The sequence below is a fragment of the Strigops habroptila genome, chromosome Z (assembly GCF_004027225.2).
Source record: "Strigops habroptila isolate Jane chromosome Z, bStrHab1.2.pri, whole genome shotgun sequence".
NCBI classification, from domain to species: domain Eukaryota; kingdom Metazoa; phylum Chordata; class Aves; order Psittaciformes; family Psittacidae; genus Strigops; species Strigops habroptila.
In genome coordinates, this window is record NC_044302.2 from 11,809,759 (window position 1) to 11,824,461 (window position 14,703).

The window sequence follows — 14,703 nt, forward strand, 5'->3', positions numbered from 1 at the left end:
CCCGCAGGCACCATCATTTAATTATGAGTGAGACATAAATTATGCATTTACACATTGTTGCATTTTCTATAAAATGGTGTGGAGATTTTTTTTTTGTAGTTTTTGGAACTCTCTCTTTCTTCCTGGGGGCACTTTGAAGGAAAAAAAAAACCGTGCTGCAGGCTATACATTGATGAAAAAATTAGCATTTATCAGTATAACACCATTATGAGACCAGCATGGCACTAACATACACAAAATCTAAATCTATTTTTCTGCTTAGACTTAGGAAAACCTGAAAGGCTGTGATCTCACCAGGCAGAAAATGTCTCCTCGCAGTATAAGCACTGAAGGTAATCGGGCAGAAGCAAATAATCTGCATATAATTGAACAAGAAATACTAAAAAACCCACCCCAGCAAACAGACAAGCCAGCACTGAAAGGCCATTACATTACCTGCACTGAGTTCAACCGGCAGTATCCGTTCAAAGGAAACCTAATAACGTGGGTAGGGTCCTGGTTCCAGCCGGCGTTCACAGAGTTGCACATGACATCCCCAGTTTCCGGGAAGATCTCTTCTATTAAAGCTTTCTCCCCACTCAATGCAATTCTCTCCCCCAGATCTGGAGTCACTCTTACGACCAAGCAGTCACAAGGCTGGAAATGTTTCCTTTGTTCTTTCTCTTGTTTCCATCGCTCAAGTTCCTTAATCATTGGCTGCAGCTGGTAATACTTTGCTTCTTCGTATAAAAGATTAAAGTCCTGGGGAAAAAAAAAAAAGAGAGAGGCAGAGAGAGAAACTAGAAATGCTTATATAGTTCTCTTTTAGCAATGAGTATTGTTCCTGTTTGACCTGCTTAGGCTTACTGTATTGTCAGCAAGAGTGCAAAGGCAACAGGTATCCAAATACTTTGTCTTCGTCTTACACCTACACAGAAAACCACACTCTGTTAGTGGTGAATCTGTGAGTCTTAGAGCTGAGTGTGAAGTTCCCACTGCACTGAATTATCTGTTCACTTATCATCCCATAACCTCAATGCTAGAAGGCTTTACTTTTGGATTAAGAAATCAAAATAACTGGTTGCACTAAGCAAAGCCTGCTGATGTAAGAGATGTCCCGAGCCCTAATCTTCACTCTTGGCCTCAGATAGTCACTTCTGATCTTGCAACAGAAGATCTTGGGCTTCGCTGTCACCTCTCACACACGTTAGGGGATGGCAATGTCTGTTCAGCTTCACTTCTCACCTGTCTTTGCTGAGTCTGAAATTCAGCTACAGCAGCTGCCCTCTGCGTTTCATGATTATTCATGTACTGAAAGTCTGCTTTGGATCCTGGCAAATTATACAGAGGTAGTGACCACCCCACCCCAACAACTTAAAAGAAACAGGTCTTCCCAGCCATTTGTCCACCACCTCACTTGGGTTTTGGGCAATTCAAATTACCAATCAGATGCAAATCCCAGTTCACTGACTGAGATGTCTTCTGCACATCTTCATTAACAACTTTGCATCAGATCTCCAACAGATCTTTCCACCTCAACTATTGAGTATGATGAGGCAAAGGGTGTCAGCAGCTGATCACACCAAGCCAGAGAAGGAAGAGAGGGGCCAGCACCAGATGGACAGTTTGCTTATACTGGCCCCATCGCCTCCTTCAGCCTCCTGAAGGGAAGAGGAGCAACAAGAGCACCAGCTCCTCTCTGCAAAGACCTGTCACTTGCTTTCCTGGCTCTTAGGCCTGTCTACAGATAGAAATGCTGCACCACAGGTATGCTCGGTGACTTTTTGGAGCATGCTGCAGATCAACACGCCTGGATGTAAAGACCGCAATGAAATAAAATGAAAAATCACAAGAGTGAAGCGACTAGAATAATTTGGACTGGGAAGAATGGCATCACAAGAAGTAATCCAGAAATGGGCACCAAAATTGCATGAAAAATAACAGCAGTGCTGCTGCTCCAGGACTTGGGGAAGCAGGGAAATCAAAGGCCAATGAACATGCAGCACAAAAAGATGCGACTCTTCACAGTGGCTTGGAATTAACCTGTAAAATCTGCTGCTGCAGGATATTACTGAACCAAAGCAGTTAGCTCTGTTCAAATTTGGCACACAGACCCACCGCTGGTAGTGGAGAGGTGCTGCTTCTCCCCAGGGCTGCCTACAGCCTGGAGATGTATGAATATTCACTGACACTGTAAGGTTATCGCGTTTCAAAAGGGACATCCAATCCTTTACATCTCTTTGGTGTCTGTTAAAGGCTGGGACAACAGGCACACTGCTAAGGGAGAAAAAAGGACCAGAGAAGACACAGAGAGGGAAGAGGGATAAGAGGCAAGTGGGAAGAAATGAGGGCAACAAACACACAGGAAGTAGCTGGAAGATGAAAAACAACAGGAAGATTAAAGAAAAAATCCTATAGAAAGCAGTGCTCTCAAACTGAGAAAGCATTCTGCAAACAATTGGAGCTGGTTACAGGCCAGATGTAGAGGCGTGGAGATTGGCTGCATCACCTGACCTCAGGTAAGACAGCATCAGCCCCAAAGCTTCATTCCCTGATGGATTGTATTTTCTCCCCTCCCCAAAATCAGCACTCTCTGCTGAACCATTACTGCTTTTCTGTGTCCACCAGGGAAGCTCCCTGGTTACTGAGCATGGGATCAGTTTAAACCTACAGAGATAAGTGGCCTAAATTAAAAACAGCCCCTGCCCTAAACTTTCTGAAGTCTTCGTGTGCGACACACAGCCCACCACCTGTGTTCATTACAGAGCTGTGTGCAGGGGCCTATCAGACGTTCACTGGGCATCTGCTGGTCCCATGTATCTTTTTTAGTAAAGGAAAACATGCAATGCTAAGGAAAAATTTAACTCTGGAGAGTGAACAAGAGCATCTAGTGCTTACTGAAGGCAATGGACAGTCTCGCTGTTTTCAGTAGGTCCTGAAAAACTAGTTTTAGCCTATCTGTATTCATGGTCACTATAAAATAAAATATTATTTGTAAGGTCAATCAAGTGAATATGTGCTAAGAACACTCAAGAGTAAAACCTTGAGGAGGTGGTACAGCACTATAAAAAGCAGTCCTTTATTTCTGGAAGTAGAGAGAAGTACAATGCTCCTGAGGCTGGATGCGAAGCTCATCACAGTCACAAGAGTCTTTTTGACTGACTTCACTGGGCTTTGGACTAGGCTGACAGTATCCTGAATCACAGGGGTTCAACGGTCCAGCACCTCCAGAGCAAAACAGTAAAGCCATAAAGCAAACAAAACCAGGATTACACCACCTTTACCTCCCCCCAGCTGTTAGCCCACCGCATCAGATGCAGCTCTTAGTGACTCTTGCTAGCCATCATTTATCTATATATAATAATATCTAAATAAATATCTATATCAATAATATCTAAATAAACAAGATAAATTTTATATTCTGATATAATTTTGTCATAACACGACCAGTTTTCAAATGAAACAGCTCTTCCACTACTGTTCCCAGAGGATACAGCCATGCTTCAGATGGCTGTGTGGAAACTGGGGCTGTGCCGGTGCATCACGTGCTCTGTGGGATGACGTGTGCAGTTGGTCACAACTGCCTGGGTTAAGACAAGGTGTTTGGGTTAGTTTCTAAAATAAGACTCTCTGTATCTGCTCCACGCTTGGGTTGAACGCAAATATGCTGGAAAGGGTTTGTAGCAAAAGCTGGGAATCTGAGGCATGCTGGTGCGGAGAAGCAACACACATGTACAGCATTAGGGAGTCTGGGCATCTATTATCAGACAGTGGCAATAAAGAGAATTTGTTGCACTGTAACAAAAAGAGGGGATAAAAAAAAGTATCTTCTGCTAGGCAAGAGAAAATTTACCTTCCGTGGCCCCCCCTGCACGTACCACACGCTGCCCAACCCAGCCACCACCAGCCCAGCTTGCCCCACCGCCCTGACCCTGTACCAGACTGCTGGTGTTTCTGCACTGAGTGACTAGGGCACCACTCAGGCATTTGACCACGTATTTAGGGAGGGAAGAGATTCTTGTTTTTGCCAAACCAGAAACAAGGAGTGGCTCACACTGTGCAGGTCCAGTTGTCTGAAGCCTGTGCTTGGGCAGAGTAATGGACTCACCACACTGCTAACTACACGATCTTCTCGTTCAGGTTTTATACACCACTCGGAGTATCGTGCATCTGAGACATGATTGGAAGCAATGCCCAGCTCTGGATTGTCTACAAAGGATACTCAGGATGCCCAGGTAACACTGACATAGCTATTTCCACCCTTGCACTGTAGATATAAAATCCTACCCTAATGGTTTGCTAAAGTTTAATGTGAAATGTGAAGTAGAATTCAATTCATGAGGGACCCTACCAGGGAGGTGCCACAGGAGCCGCAAGAAAACATTTCCATGCTGCTAGTTTTGATAAGTTATCAAAGGCAGACGCAGACAGGAATCTTCTTAGACCTATCCAGAAGAGGTACATTTCACTGAGGCAGGCACAGGACATTAACTGCCTAGCACAGTGGCAAAGTGCACACAGTCTCACTGAAACTCAGCCTCAGAGCAGCCTGGTACAGCTTCTGTCCCAGGCGTACACTGAGAGATGCACACAGATACTGCACCCTCTCTCTCACAGAGGCTGCAGCCCTGGTGTCAGTGCAGTCCTGCTGAGCTCAGACAGCATCCCACAGCAGATTTTGTACAGTATCCAGGAGTTCCTTGTCCTGCGGGACTAATGATGCTTCTCCCATTTCTTCTAAGGATTATTTCCCTACCTTTCCAGCTTCTTAACAGCACTGCACTTTGTGGCAGCACAGCCCAGAGTCAAGCATCATGTATGGTAGCTAATGAAGTTGTTTGCGTTTAGCCAAGGAAAATCACTTTACTCCGAAGGTGATTCCCACCCACCAAGGTCCCTGCTCACAGGCAGGTTGCTCCTTGCTAGACTGAAAGGGGAGATGGACAGACTAGCCTCTGATTTTGCTGTAACGTACCACAGAAATTGGATGCCCCATCCCTGGCAGTGTTCAAGGCCAGGCTGGACGGGGCCTGGAGCAACCCGGTCTAGTGGAAGGTGTCCTTGCCCATGGCAGAGGTTTGGAACTAGATGAGCTTTAAGGTCCCTTCCAACCCAAACCACTTTGTGATTCTATGAAAATGCCTTCATGAGCTACCATGAGCCTTCAACTTGTTGTGGCCGTTGGAGGAACTAGTGAGGGAGTTGTGTCAGGTCACCTGGAAGAGGAAGCAGCCAGCCAGACGGAATGCACACAGCCTTTCCCCACCCACAACTTCTGGACATTCAGCTCTCATAGGAAAGGTAAACAGATCTTTCAAAGACACAGCTTTTTGCCTTTCACAAAATAATTTTCTGCTCGTGATTCTGTAGGAAAGCTTTTTTTCCTAGTGGATTCTACAGTCACCTCTGACAAGCATGACATACTGCTGAGGAGGAGATGGTTAGTGTGACTGCAAAGCCAAGTTGTGCTGCTGTTTACACATCAGTGCCAGCGAGTCAACAAAGATCAGCTAACTACAGGCAGAGACAGCCAACACAAACTGTAAAACGGTGTCTCCTGTGAACCTGATGCTGTTCTCTCAGTACTAAAGAGGCCCTTTGGTTCTGTACCTAATGTTGACTCCTGAACAGGCTGGAATGGCTCTTTCTGCCCATTTTCCACTTGTTATTCTTTGTTACATGAAACAGCAAACTGTCATCCTGACTCAATGTTTCTTTTATATTTTAGTGCTGTGAAGATGTGACTCCTGGCTACGAGAGAAAGTTGCTCACTTCTACGATGACAACCGCACCATTTGCTAAGGTCAGTTTGAGAGCACTTAAAATTAGATGCAAGTACTGATTTTAAAACGATAATAAATTAGCATGTTGGCCCTGTGGTTCTGGTGCTACAGGTGACCTCTATAATCCCTACAAAACTCAGATGTCCTGTGTATTTTGTACTCCTCCCCTCCTTAAGATGGAGCAATAATATGCACATTGCCTATGTCTGGTTTTGTTTGATGATCTCTAAGGGAGGTGAGTCTCAAGTAAGTAGGTATGATGAGTCCTGGTTTTGCATGAAGTTATGTACTGGCAGTGAAGGGGACAGATACTGCTCATAAATGTCCTGGGGAAACACCTCTGATGGAGGAGGAAGACCAAGGCAGAAAGGCCAGGTTGCAAGGGCCTTGGAGCAACCTGGTCTAGTGGAAGGTGTCCCTGCTCGTGGCAGGGGACTGGAACTAGATGAGCTTTAAGGTCCCTTCCAACCCAAACTGTGGGCTGCAGAGAAGCAGCTATAGGGCCAGTCACCCCCTAACCCAGCAGCATGGCAGAGCGGGGGGTGCTGGCTCCACGCTCTGCCCCAGGACATTTGTTGCTCAAGATGTCATGGTCTCACATGCAGGTCTCTGAACTGGTGCAGGAGGAGGAGCTATGAGCAGCTCCAGGCTGCTCGCCGTCGCCTGGCTCAGCACAGGCTGGCTGCGAAGGAGAATGGAGCCAAACAGCTCAGAGTAATTTCTCAGCATACTTCATGTGGCTTAAAATCCCCCAAACCCATGAAAATTATATGAACTATTAGAGTGTCGCTTTCAGCAGGGAGACCTGTCAGACACTAAACACTTTCAAGTTCTGGCTTATTAGTAGTTGGAAGTGTAATTAATATTCACTGTAAACACACCAGTCAAACTTGATAATAAAGAATCACTAGCCTTGGAACACATACCCCACTTTCTCTGCATTTCAGTGTTAACTTAGTCTGAAAACAACACTTAAATAGCAAACACAATAACGCTGGTGCGGTACTAACATTCCAAACTTTCCAAAATAACCATCTGAGCAGCAATTCAAGTTGAAAAGCAACTTGGCTAAACCTTAAGGCTAATAAACTGCTTGATTAAATTAAGGAGTAAAAACTAATAAATATTCAAAACACTTGATAATGCTTTGTTTGACATAAAGAACATTTAATGCAAGTCTCACTGGAAAACCTGTCAGGTTTTATACCTTAAATAGAGTTTTGCATTTAGAAACACCAAGTGATTCCATTTGCTGCCTTTGATTATTGTCTTCTGTCACTTTAATCATGCTGGTAAAATTACACAATTTCTGTGAAGTCAAATCCGTTTACAATGCAGTTTTAATATAGCTTTGCAGCACATTCTTCTATGCATTTTTATTTAGTTACTCCCTACCTAGCAATACTTTGCTTTGTTCTTGAGCCCTCATTAGCCTGGGGTTTGCTCTAAAGCTCTCCCAGGGAGGAACTAAATAAAATACAGTTAACCCTATGCAAAGAGATGGTCTGGAACAACGGACTGAGCCTGGGCACAGCGCCGGCTCTCCTTAGTCTCTCCCAGCCCTGCCAGGGCTCACTGTGCAGACAAGTCCTTGGCACCCACCAGCACGCTCACCTCCAGGCTCTTTCTTACTGAATCCTGCTGGTTTTGTTTCACAGCACCTCTGAAATCCGGATGCCAGCTGAGGCCATGATCAGCTTGAACTACATCTCTTCTGCTCTCCTTTCTCATGCTTTCTTGTCCCAACAGATTGTCCAAAATGCTGCCCCAAAAGTACCTCTCTGGTCTTTCACCTGTATCGCTTCTCCATCCACCCTCCTTAAGTTGATCCATCTTACAATCCACAGGACTGGTCTGGTCTTTAGCTTCACTCCCACCCATGTGTTTTCTCTCATTTATCTGTAAAGAACTTTTCCTGCACCTGCCCCTCAGTGCTCTGGCTCTCACCCTGCCTCGTGCACCCCAACCCTTCCCCAGCCTGCACACCACTCTCCAGAAAGGGCAGTGCCAGGGCAGCCCTTCTAGGCTGGAGCTCCAAAACTACCTATAAATGCCAAAATTTCTCCCTGCCTTGGGATTAGATATGTTCTCCCATGGCACATTACGAGGTCAAATACAGCTGTACTCGCAACTTAGCTAAGAATGGCTGAGGAGAGCTTTGCAGCGTGAGGATCAGCTGTACTCCAAAGCTAAAGCCACCAGAGCAACCACAAATCCGGACTGACTCAGTCATGACTGGCCAAATTATCTTGACTACCTAGGCCAACATGCAAAGTGAAATCCCACTGCAAGGAGCGAGAACTTTATTTTCCAGCAATGCTCCACATTCTCTAACTGAGCAGATCTCCATTGCCATCCGAATTTATTCATAATTTCATCCTGGAGTTAGCGCTTTTGTTGAATCTTGTCATCTACAGTCTGGACAATTTTGTCTTCTGATTTTCATACATAAGGATGACAATGTTGCAAGTTTCACAAGTGCAAAGCCAAGTGCTCTCCAGAGGAGAACTTTTAGAAACAATCAGGGTTTGCAAAGTGACAACCACCACCATTATTTCACAGAGAACACGTAACGCTCCTGAAAAAGCTGTCAGTAAATTCCATCTCCCAAGAATATTGTGATATTCGTAAATTGTGTAAAAGCTTACTTCCTGAAATCAAAGTATCTGCATCTAACACAAATCCTCATGGGCTTGTTTAAGGGTGTTTCTTTTTTATACCAACAAGAAAAAAATTTACACAATTAAAGTCCTCTAAGTACCAAATTTTAAACATTTCTTTCAGATCCTGAGCATTAAACCCTGGTAAGTGCTAGTTGCTGATGTTGCTTCTTACTTGTTGTTATACCCTGATAAGTAAGCTAAAAATGTGAGAAAATACAATTAGTTTAGAAAAACTGATTTAGCCATAAGCTTCATCATTTAACTTTTTACAGTATCCATGACAACCACCGGTCCATTTATTAAATAATAGCATCCCTAGTGTAATACACAAGTACTAAAAATCCTAACAATAAACAGCAACATTTAGTTAAATGTGCCTAGGTCAAGCACACAATTCAACCTGCACCAAAACAAATGACAGAACAGGAGGAAAACATAGGTTGCATAGTATAGCTTTCCTTACCTTAAAGTCATCTGGGAGCAGTAGCTTAGATGTCCTTAGGAAGCTTAATATATATCTGAAAATTTCACCATCTCGATCAATGAAATAATGTTGTTTTAAACTGTCCAAGACAATAGGCTCTGTGCCATTAAACAGGCGACTTATTCTGAAAAAAGAAAAGAAAAAGAAATGGGCAAAAGAGACAAAATCTCATCACACCCTCAGGGCTTAAGAACATACAGCCAATTTAGTTGCATCAATTCAGTGTGCATGAAGTAATACCTTAATTTGGTGACAAACAAGTGCACAAAGAGAGCACCCACACGCTCACCCGCACGAAGCACGTGTGCACAGGCACATACCAGCAGCAAGCGCCCGGAGCTCGTGCTGCCCCAAATCAGTGCTACAAATTAGGACCACGACCCCAACAAGTAAAGTGCCTACAAAACATGCTCCCCACGGCTGGCAGAGTAATTTTGGTGAGAACATGTGTCACCATTATACAACCCTGCCCACATGTCCTGCTAATGGAGAACCAAATGGTTACTCGGAGATGGGTTCCTGGCCGTGAGCTTTTCCTCCAGCTTGGCTGTCATTTTGATCAACCGCCATCAAAACCCTTCCATGCTAGAGGAGAGGCTGCCCATCCATGGAGATGAACTGCATGGACCCCTCAGTGCTGGATAAGTGGCAATCCAACATTAAATGTTTTAGCAAACTAGCAATCAGTGGCCAGTGCAGCATCTGCGGTACTGCCTCTGGGACCAGAGGCCCACCACCAGCAGTCCTGGGAAACAGAATCTGGCAGAAGAAAAGCATTGTAGTACATCTTTTCTGAGCAAAGAAAAGGAAGTAAGACCTATGAGACCTCGGGATCAGCTGGTTACAGGACCAAAATCAGCTGTATCACTCCAGCTTTCTCCATGTCCTGAGGAGCATGCTTTGCAGAAAGCAAACCAGGCATCTGCCTGCCTGCCGTTCCTCCTGCCTCTCCCCTCCAAATGCCTGGCTTCTTTCGGAAGTCTTTGTCTTCCCATGAGAAATAACCCAGCTGAATATATGTTCTTGAAAGGAAAATCGCAGGAGACAGACAGCAACGACCTATTAAGTAATTGAGTCCATCTCTCTGACAGTGCAGCATTGTTCCCAACTGCAGAGTGCCTCGTGTTTCAAAGTCGAGTCTTAAATAACCCTACCAGTGAGGTCTCCTCCATTTCCCAGAACGACTATCCCACAGCCCGCTGGATTTCACTGTCAAGCCATCTCTTCAACTCGGTCATGCAATCCCGCTGTGTACTTCACTGAGACCAGGGCAGGGCTGTCCTCTGCCATGGGTAACAAGCTCACCAAACCCTGCCAAAAGGCAATGGCCAGCACTGCTGGTGGATGCTGCAGCTGCAGCCTCACTGCCTCCATCCTTCCAGCAGCACTACCCCAAGCTTTTTGGCCTAGCAGCGAGGGAAGCGGATGCAAGGGGAAAGCATGCACCCACCCCAGCAATGGGAAGAAGCAGGTTTGCGCCATCGCCCTGGCGATGGGAAGGGGCAGGTTTGCTCCATCACCTCAGCGATGGGAAGGGACAGGTCTGCTCCATCACCCCAGGTTTGCTCCTCCACCAGTGCTGGTGCTTCTGGCTGTGCCCCGCACCACATGCCGTGGGCTGTGGGTTCATGCCACATGGTGAGATTTGCTTTCAGGCTCTAAGGGTGCACCTCAGCCTGATCTTCTAACTTGCTAATTCACTTGCAGATTTAATTAACGTGCTGTTTATTTCTAAATTAACTATGGAGATATTAAATAAAACTGGACTTAGCAAGTCCCCACTGAATTCAGCTAAAAAAGCCTTCCTGCCCTCTTAACCAAGTTCCAGTTTTTACTTCCTCTTTTCATGTCTATGTCAGCAATCAGCTAGTCTGAGTTACTTATGAGAATAACCAAATGCTCCCCTAAACCCTAATTATAATACATTTACTGTTTTTCTTCAGCCTCTAGGTTTTCAACGGTATCAGAGAACACCATCCAGTTCACACTGCAACATTTAATTTATATAATCCCAAGTTTCGGTAAGCCTCCAGTAATTTTTTGTTGTTATTTTAGGGCTATTTGCCTGAGATGGTTAAATGTATTGCCTTGTTCAGGAACTAGACAATCTACTTCCTCAGACACGGACATGAGCCAGTGTGCTGTGAGGGTTAGACTGAAAGCAGAGGGAACACTGAAACAGCAGCTTAAGGTTCAATACGGTACATTTATTGAATAAATTTGGGTGGCTACTGAAAGTTTTGAGATCTTACATCTAAATAAGCTGGCTTAAACCCCCCCCTCCTTCGCTGCCACTGCCCTGTGAAGTCTGTTGGCCTCTGCCACACGTATGGGGGAAGATCTGCCAACAGCTACAGGGAGCAGGGAAGACTGGGTAGGAAATGTTAATGGGCCACTCTTTAATGTAGTGAAGCTTTTTTTTGGTAATGAAAACAAAACATGAATTTTGAGGCCTTTGTGGAGTGCCCTGAGCTGTATTTCTTCACCAGCAAAATTACTGCTGGGGAAAGAAACTTGCAGAGTGTTGAAAGACTTAACTGCCACCCCAAAAACAGCGTGATGAATAGTTTAAGGATTTATTTGACATTTTAGGGGGCTGCTATGTTCCAAGAACCAACTTTGCTGCAGCATGTTGTAACACTGCGTGCAGGAAGTGCTCCGGCTTCTCAGTTCTTGTCAGGATAAAAGATACCTGTAGAAAGCCCATCAGAAAATGTAACACTGTGAGAGCACAAAGTGTAGTCGAATGGCAGCTTCAAAAGGAAAGTTCACCCAAAAGGCGTGTGAAGCCAAGGAAAAGAGCACAGTGCCTGCAGGCAGCTCTATAAGCCCCACCAGGACCCAATGTGCTCAATGGATGGATCTCGGGTGGCCAGAATGAAATGCTGCGCGCAGAAGCTTGAAAACAAAATGTGTGCAGGCAAGTCAGCAAATGCATGGGAATGGGAATGGTTTTGCACTGTGCAAACTTGTTAATGCTCAATCAGAAATGAGGTACCAGTCCGGCTGGCAGGCTCAGGAAGCTCCAGCGCCCTGCCATGTGATGAGAGCTAAAAGTTATGCGAAGCTTCACTTTCTAATTTTAAAACCCTCTTAAAATTTCTGTCCAAGATTTAATCTTCAGACAGAGAACAGACTGAGCTAGGATCAATTCCAATAGTTGCAAGCCTAAGGATGGCAAACTTGCCTTTCTATTGCCTGCACCTCCCTGGCCAGTCCTGCAATGCTCACACCATCTTCCCAGTGCATGGTCTCTTCTCAGCCATCTGTCCCTCTTTCTCAGTTCCTCCTGCCCTCCCAGCAATGAGCTCTTCCCCACCAGTCCGCAGTGCTGCCCACCCTGACCCTCGCAGGGTCCCTGCTCCTGGCCACTGATGCACCATGTCCCGGTGGAGCAGAGCCCTAGCAGGGTCAGTGTCCAGCCTCCAGCTTAGCAGGTATCACCAGCACCTCAAATCTTGGCTGGATGCTCTTCCTCGCTCCTCCCAACACCCAAAACACAACCCGTTGATCCTATTTCTACAATTTCTTTGTGCTTCTGTTGTTTCTGCTAAAGGCTTTTTACATTTTCAATAATGTTTCGCCAAAACGCCAAGGGGCGAGTTTCTAGCTTTGTACTGATTTTACTATGATATTAAGATCTCCTTTTATTAGATTAAAAACAAACAATGCAGCCAGCCAACCCACAAGGACAAGAGCGCCAGTAAATTCTTTTCTTAGTTTCTTGGGCAGGGGAGGAAGCTACGTGCGAGCACCTACCGATGGCTGCTGTTACCCACAGCCCCCAGAGTGCTGGTGACCGATTGTCCATGCGAGCTCCCTGCAGCGCCTTGTCAAGATGGGAACACAGGGCACACCTGCGGAGCAGGGACTCTGGCCCCCACAGCAGAGCTCGCCACACACCATCGCTTTCATAAACTCACCCAAGTTCATCTTAGAAGCACCCAGGGTTTTTTTGAACTCCCAGCTCCCTCTGGAGCACCCTCAAGTTTTCCTGAGACCATCACTAACCACAGCCACAGCTCCGTACCTCACGCACCACTGTCAGGGGGTTTAATGGCACTTTGGGATAGGAATGTTTTTGGGGTGGAGGGGGTTGCTTTCTGGTTTGGGCCAGTTTAGCCATTTTCTTGACAGATCTTATAAGGAAAGAACTTTTTCTTTTTTTTTTTTCCTGTTCAAAGGTTTTATAGGCTGAGAGAGCTGGGCTTGTTCAGCCTGGAGATGAGGAGGCTCCAGGGAGACTTTGTAACAGTCTACCTACACTTAAGGGGCTGACAACAAATCTGCAGAGGGGCCTTTTACAAGGGCACATAGTGACAGGACAAAGGAGGAATGACTTTAAACTGAGAAAGGGTAGATTTAGATTAGATATTAGGAAGAAGTTTTTCCCTGTGAGAGTAGTGAGGTGCTGGCAAAGGTTGTCCAGAGAAGCTGTGGCTGCTCCATCCCTGGAAGCGTTCAAGGCCAGGCTCGACGGGGCTTAGAGCAGCCTGCTCTAGTGGAAGGTGTCCCTGTCCATGGCAGGGAGTTGCAACTGGATGAGCTTTAAGGTCCTTTTCAACCCAAATCAGTCTGTGATTCTATAAATAAATCTGGTTCCAGAGGCTTTCAGAGGAGCACCCAGTATCACAGGACCTGTGGGACAGCAGTTGGGCTGTGGCAAGCACAAGCACAGCCCTCTGCTCCCGAGCCCCACCATGAGGAGGCCACCACGGTTCTGTCCCATCCCAGCCAGCACAGCAACACCACATGAGTAAAACACTATCACAATGTTGCACTAAAAGTATTAATTTAAGTAATTACATGATTAATATTTAACTGTTCAGTGATATTTTTTGTCATTCATAATTTAGTTGTTTACATTTATTAAAAATTGATTCTGTAGACACTCTTCCTGCCCAATGTCAAATCAGCAGGGAATGCACATTTCAGCAAACTGTCATTAAATGTGTCTCTTTCCTAATTGTATGAGAGGAGAGGGGAAGAAGAGAGAAATGTACCCCCCTGCTCCACTCAGCGCAAACACGCAGCAAAGCCGACACAAGCCCTGCAGCTCTCCCTGCCTTTTATCCGGCGGCTGTCAGTCATACTTGGCTGTTGGGCTTTGCTGTGGAGCTGGAGGAGGTGGTTGTGGGAAGTGCCTCATAGAGGAGGAAGAGGGTTGTTTAGAGCTGGGACACCAAGCGTGACCTGAAACTGCCCCATGGGACACGTTAGCAAAGCGTCCCAGGTGTACAAGCAGAGTCATTGCTGCTGAGCACAAACAGTGCTGCTTATCTCTTAAATATTTGCTCAAGGTGTGTAGGATAGATACTGTTATCTGCTTGGAAAAGAAAAAATGCTGTGGAGCAGAGGTGCTTGAGACCAGAGCGCCTTACACTGTGCCTGGCATAACTGTGTCTGTTGTAAGGCTGTATGACCTATCACAAGGAAGTAACTTCTGGGAAAGAACGGGAAAGCCACTGGAGCAGTTGTGCCTACCCAGTGCCTGTGTGCTGTGAGCCAGCTCTCTGCTGGCACTGCTGCATCCCAGTCGCAGCAGCATGGTCTGGGGTAGGCATGGGACGATGCCTTCACAGTAGTGCTTTTCATATTTCTATTATTTTAACTATAAAACTCATACGGTTTGTGCACAAGTTCTCAGCAAACTAATGGAGAAAGCACCTGCAGCTGCTTTCCCCAGGGAGGTATGTTAAAACACCCAATGCGTTGGAAAAGCAGGCAGGGCTCGCCAGAGGAGGACAAGGAAAACCCAGCTTTGCAGCAAACAGGTGTCTTCTGCCTTCTGGCC

General features: G+C 45.8%; 1 protein-coding gene across 5 annotated transcripts in view; it reads right to left on the bottom strand.

The window, feature by feature from the left end:
- KCTD15 (potassium channel tetramerization domain containing 15) overlaps nucleotides 1–14,703 on the bottom strand; it is a 45,908-nt gene that overhangs the window by 8,845 nt on the left and 22,360 nt on the right. For all 5 annotated transcript variants that reach the window (XM_030471312.1, XM_030471315.1, XM_030471310.1 and 2 more), the window contains 2 exons: nucleotides 8,889–9,033; nucleotides 436–741 (listed from right to left, as the gene is read on the bottom strand). In XM_030471312.1, coding sequence (XP_030327172.1) covers nucleotides 436–741; nucleotides 8,889–9,033 — 451 coding nt within the window. The remainder of the gene's footprint in view (nucleotides 1–435; nucleotides 742–8,888; nucleotides 9,034–14,703) is intronic.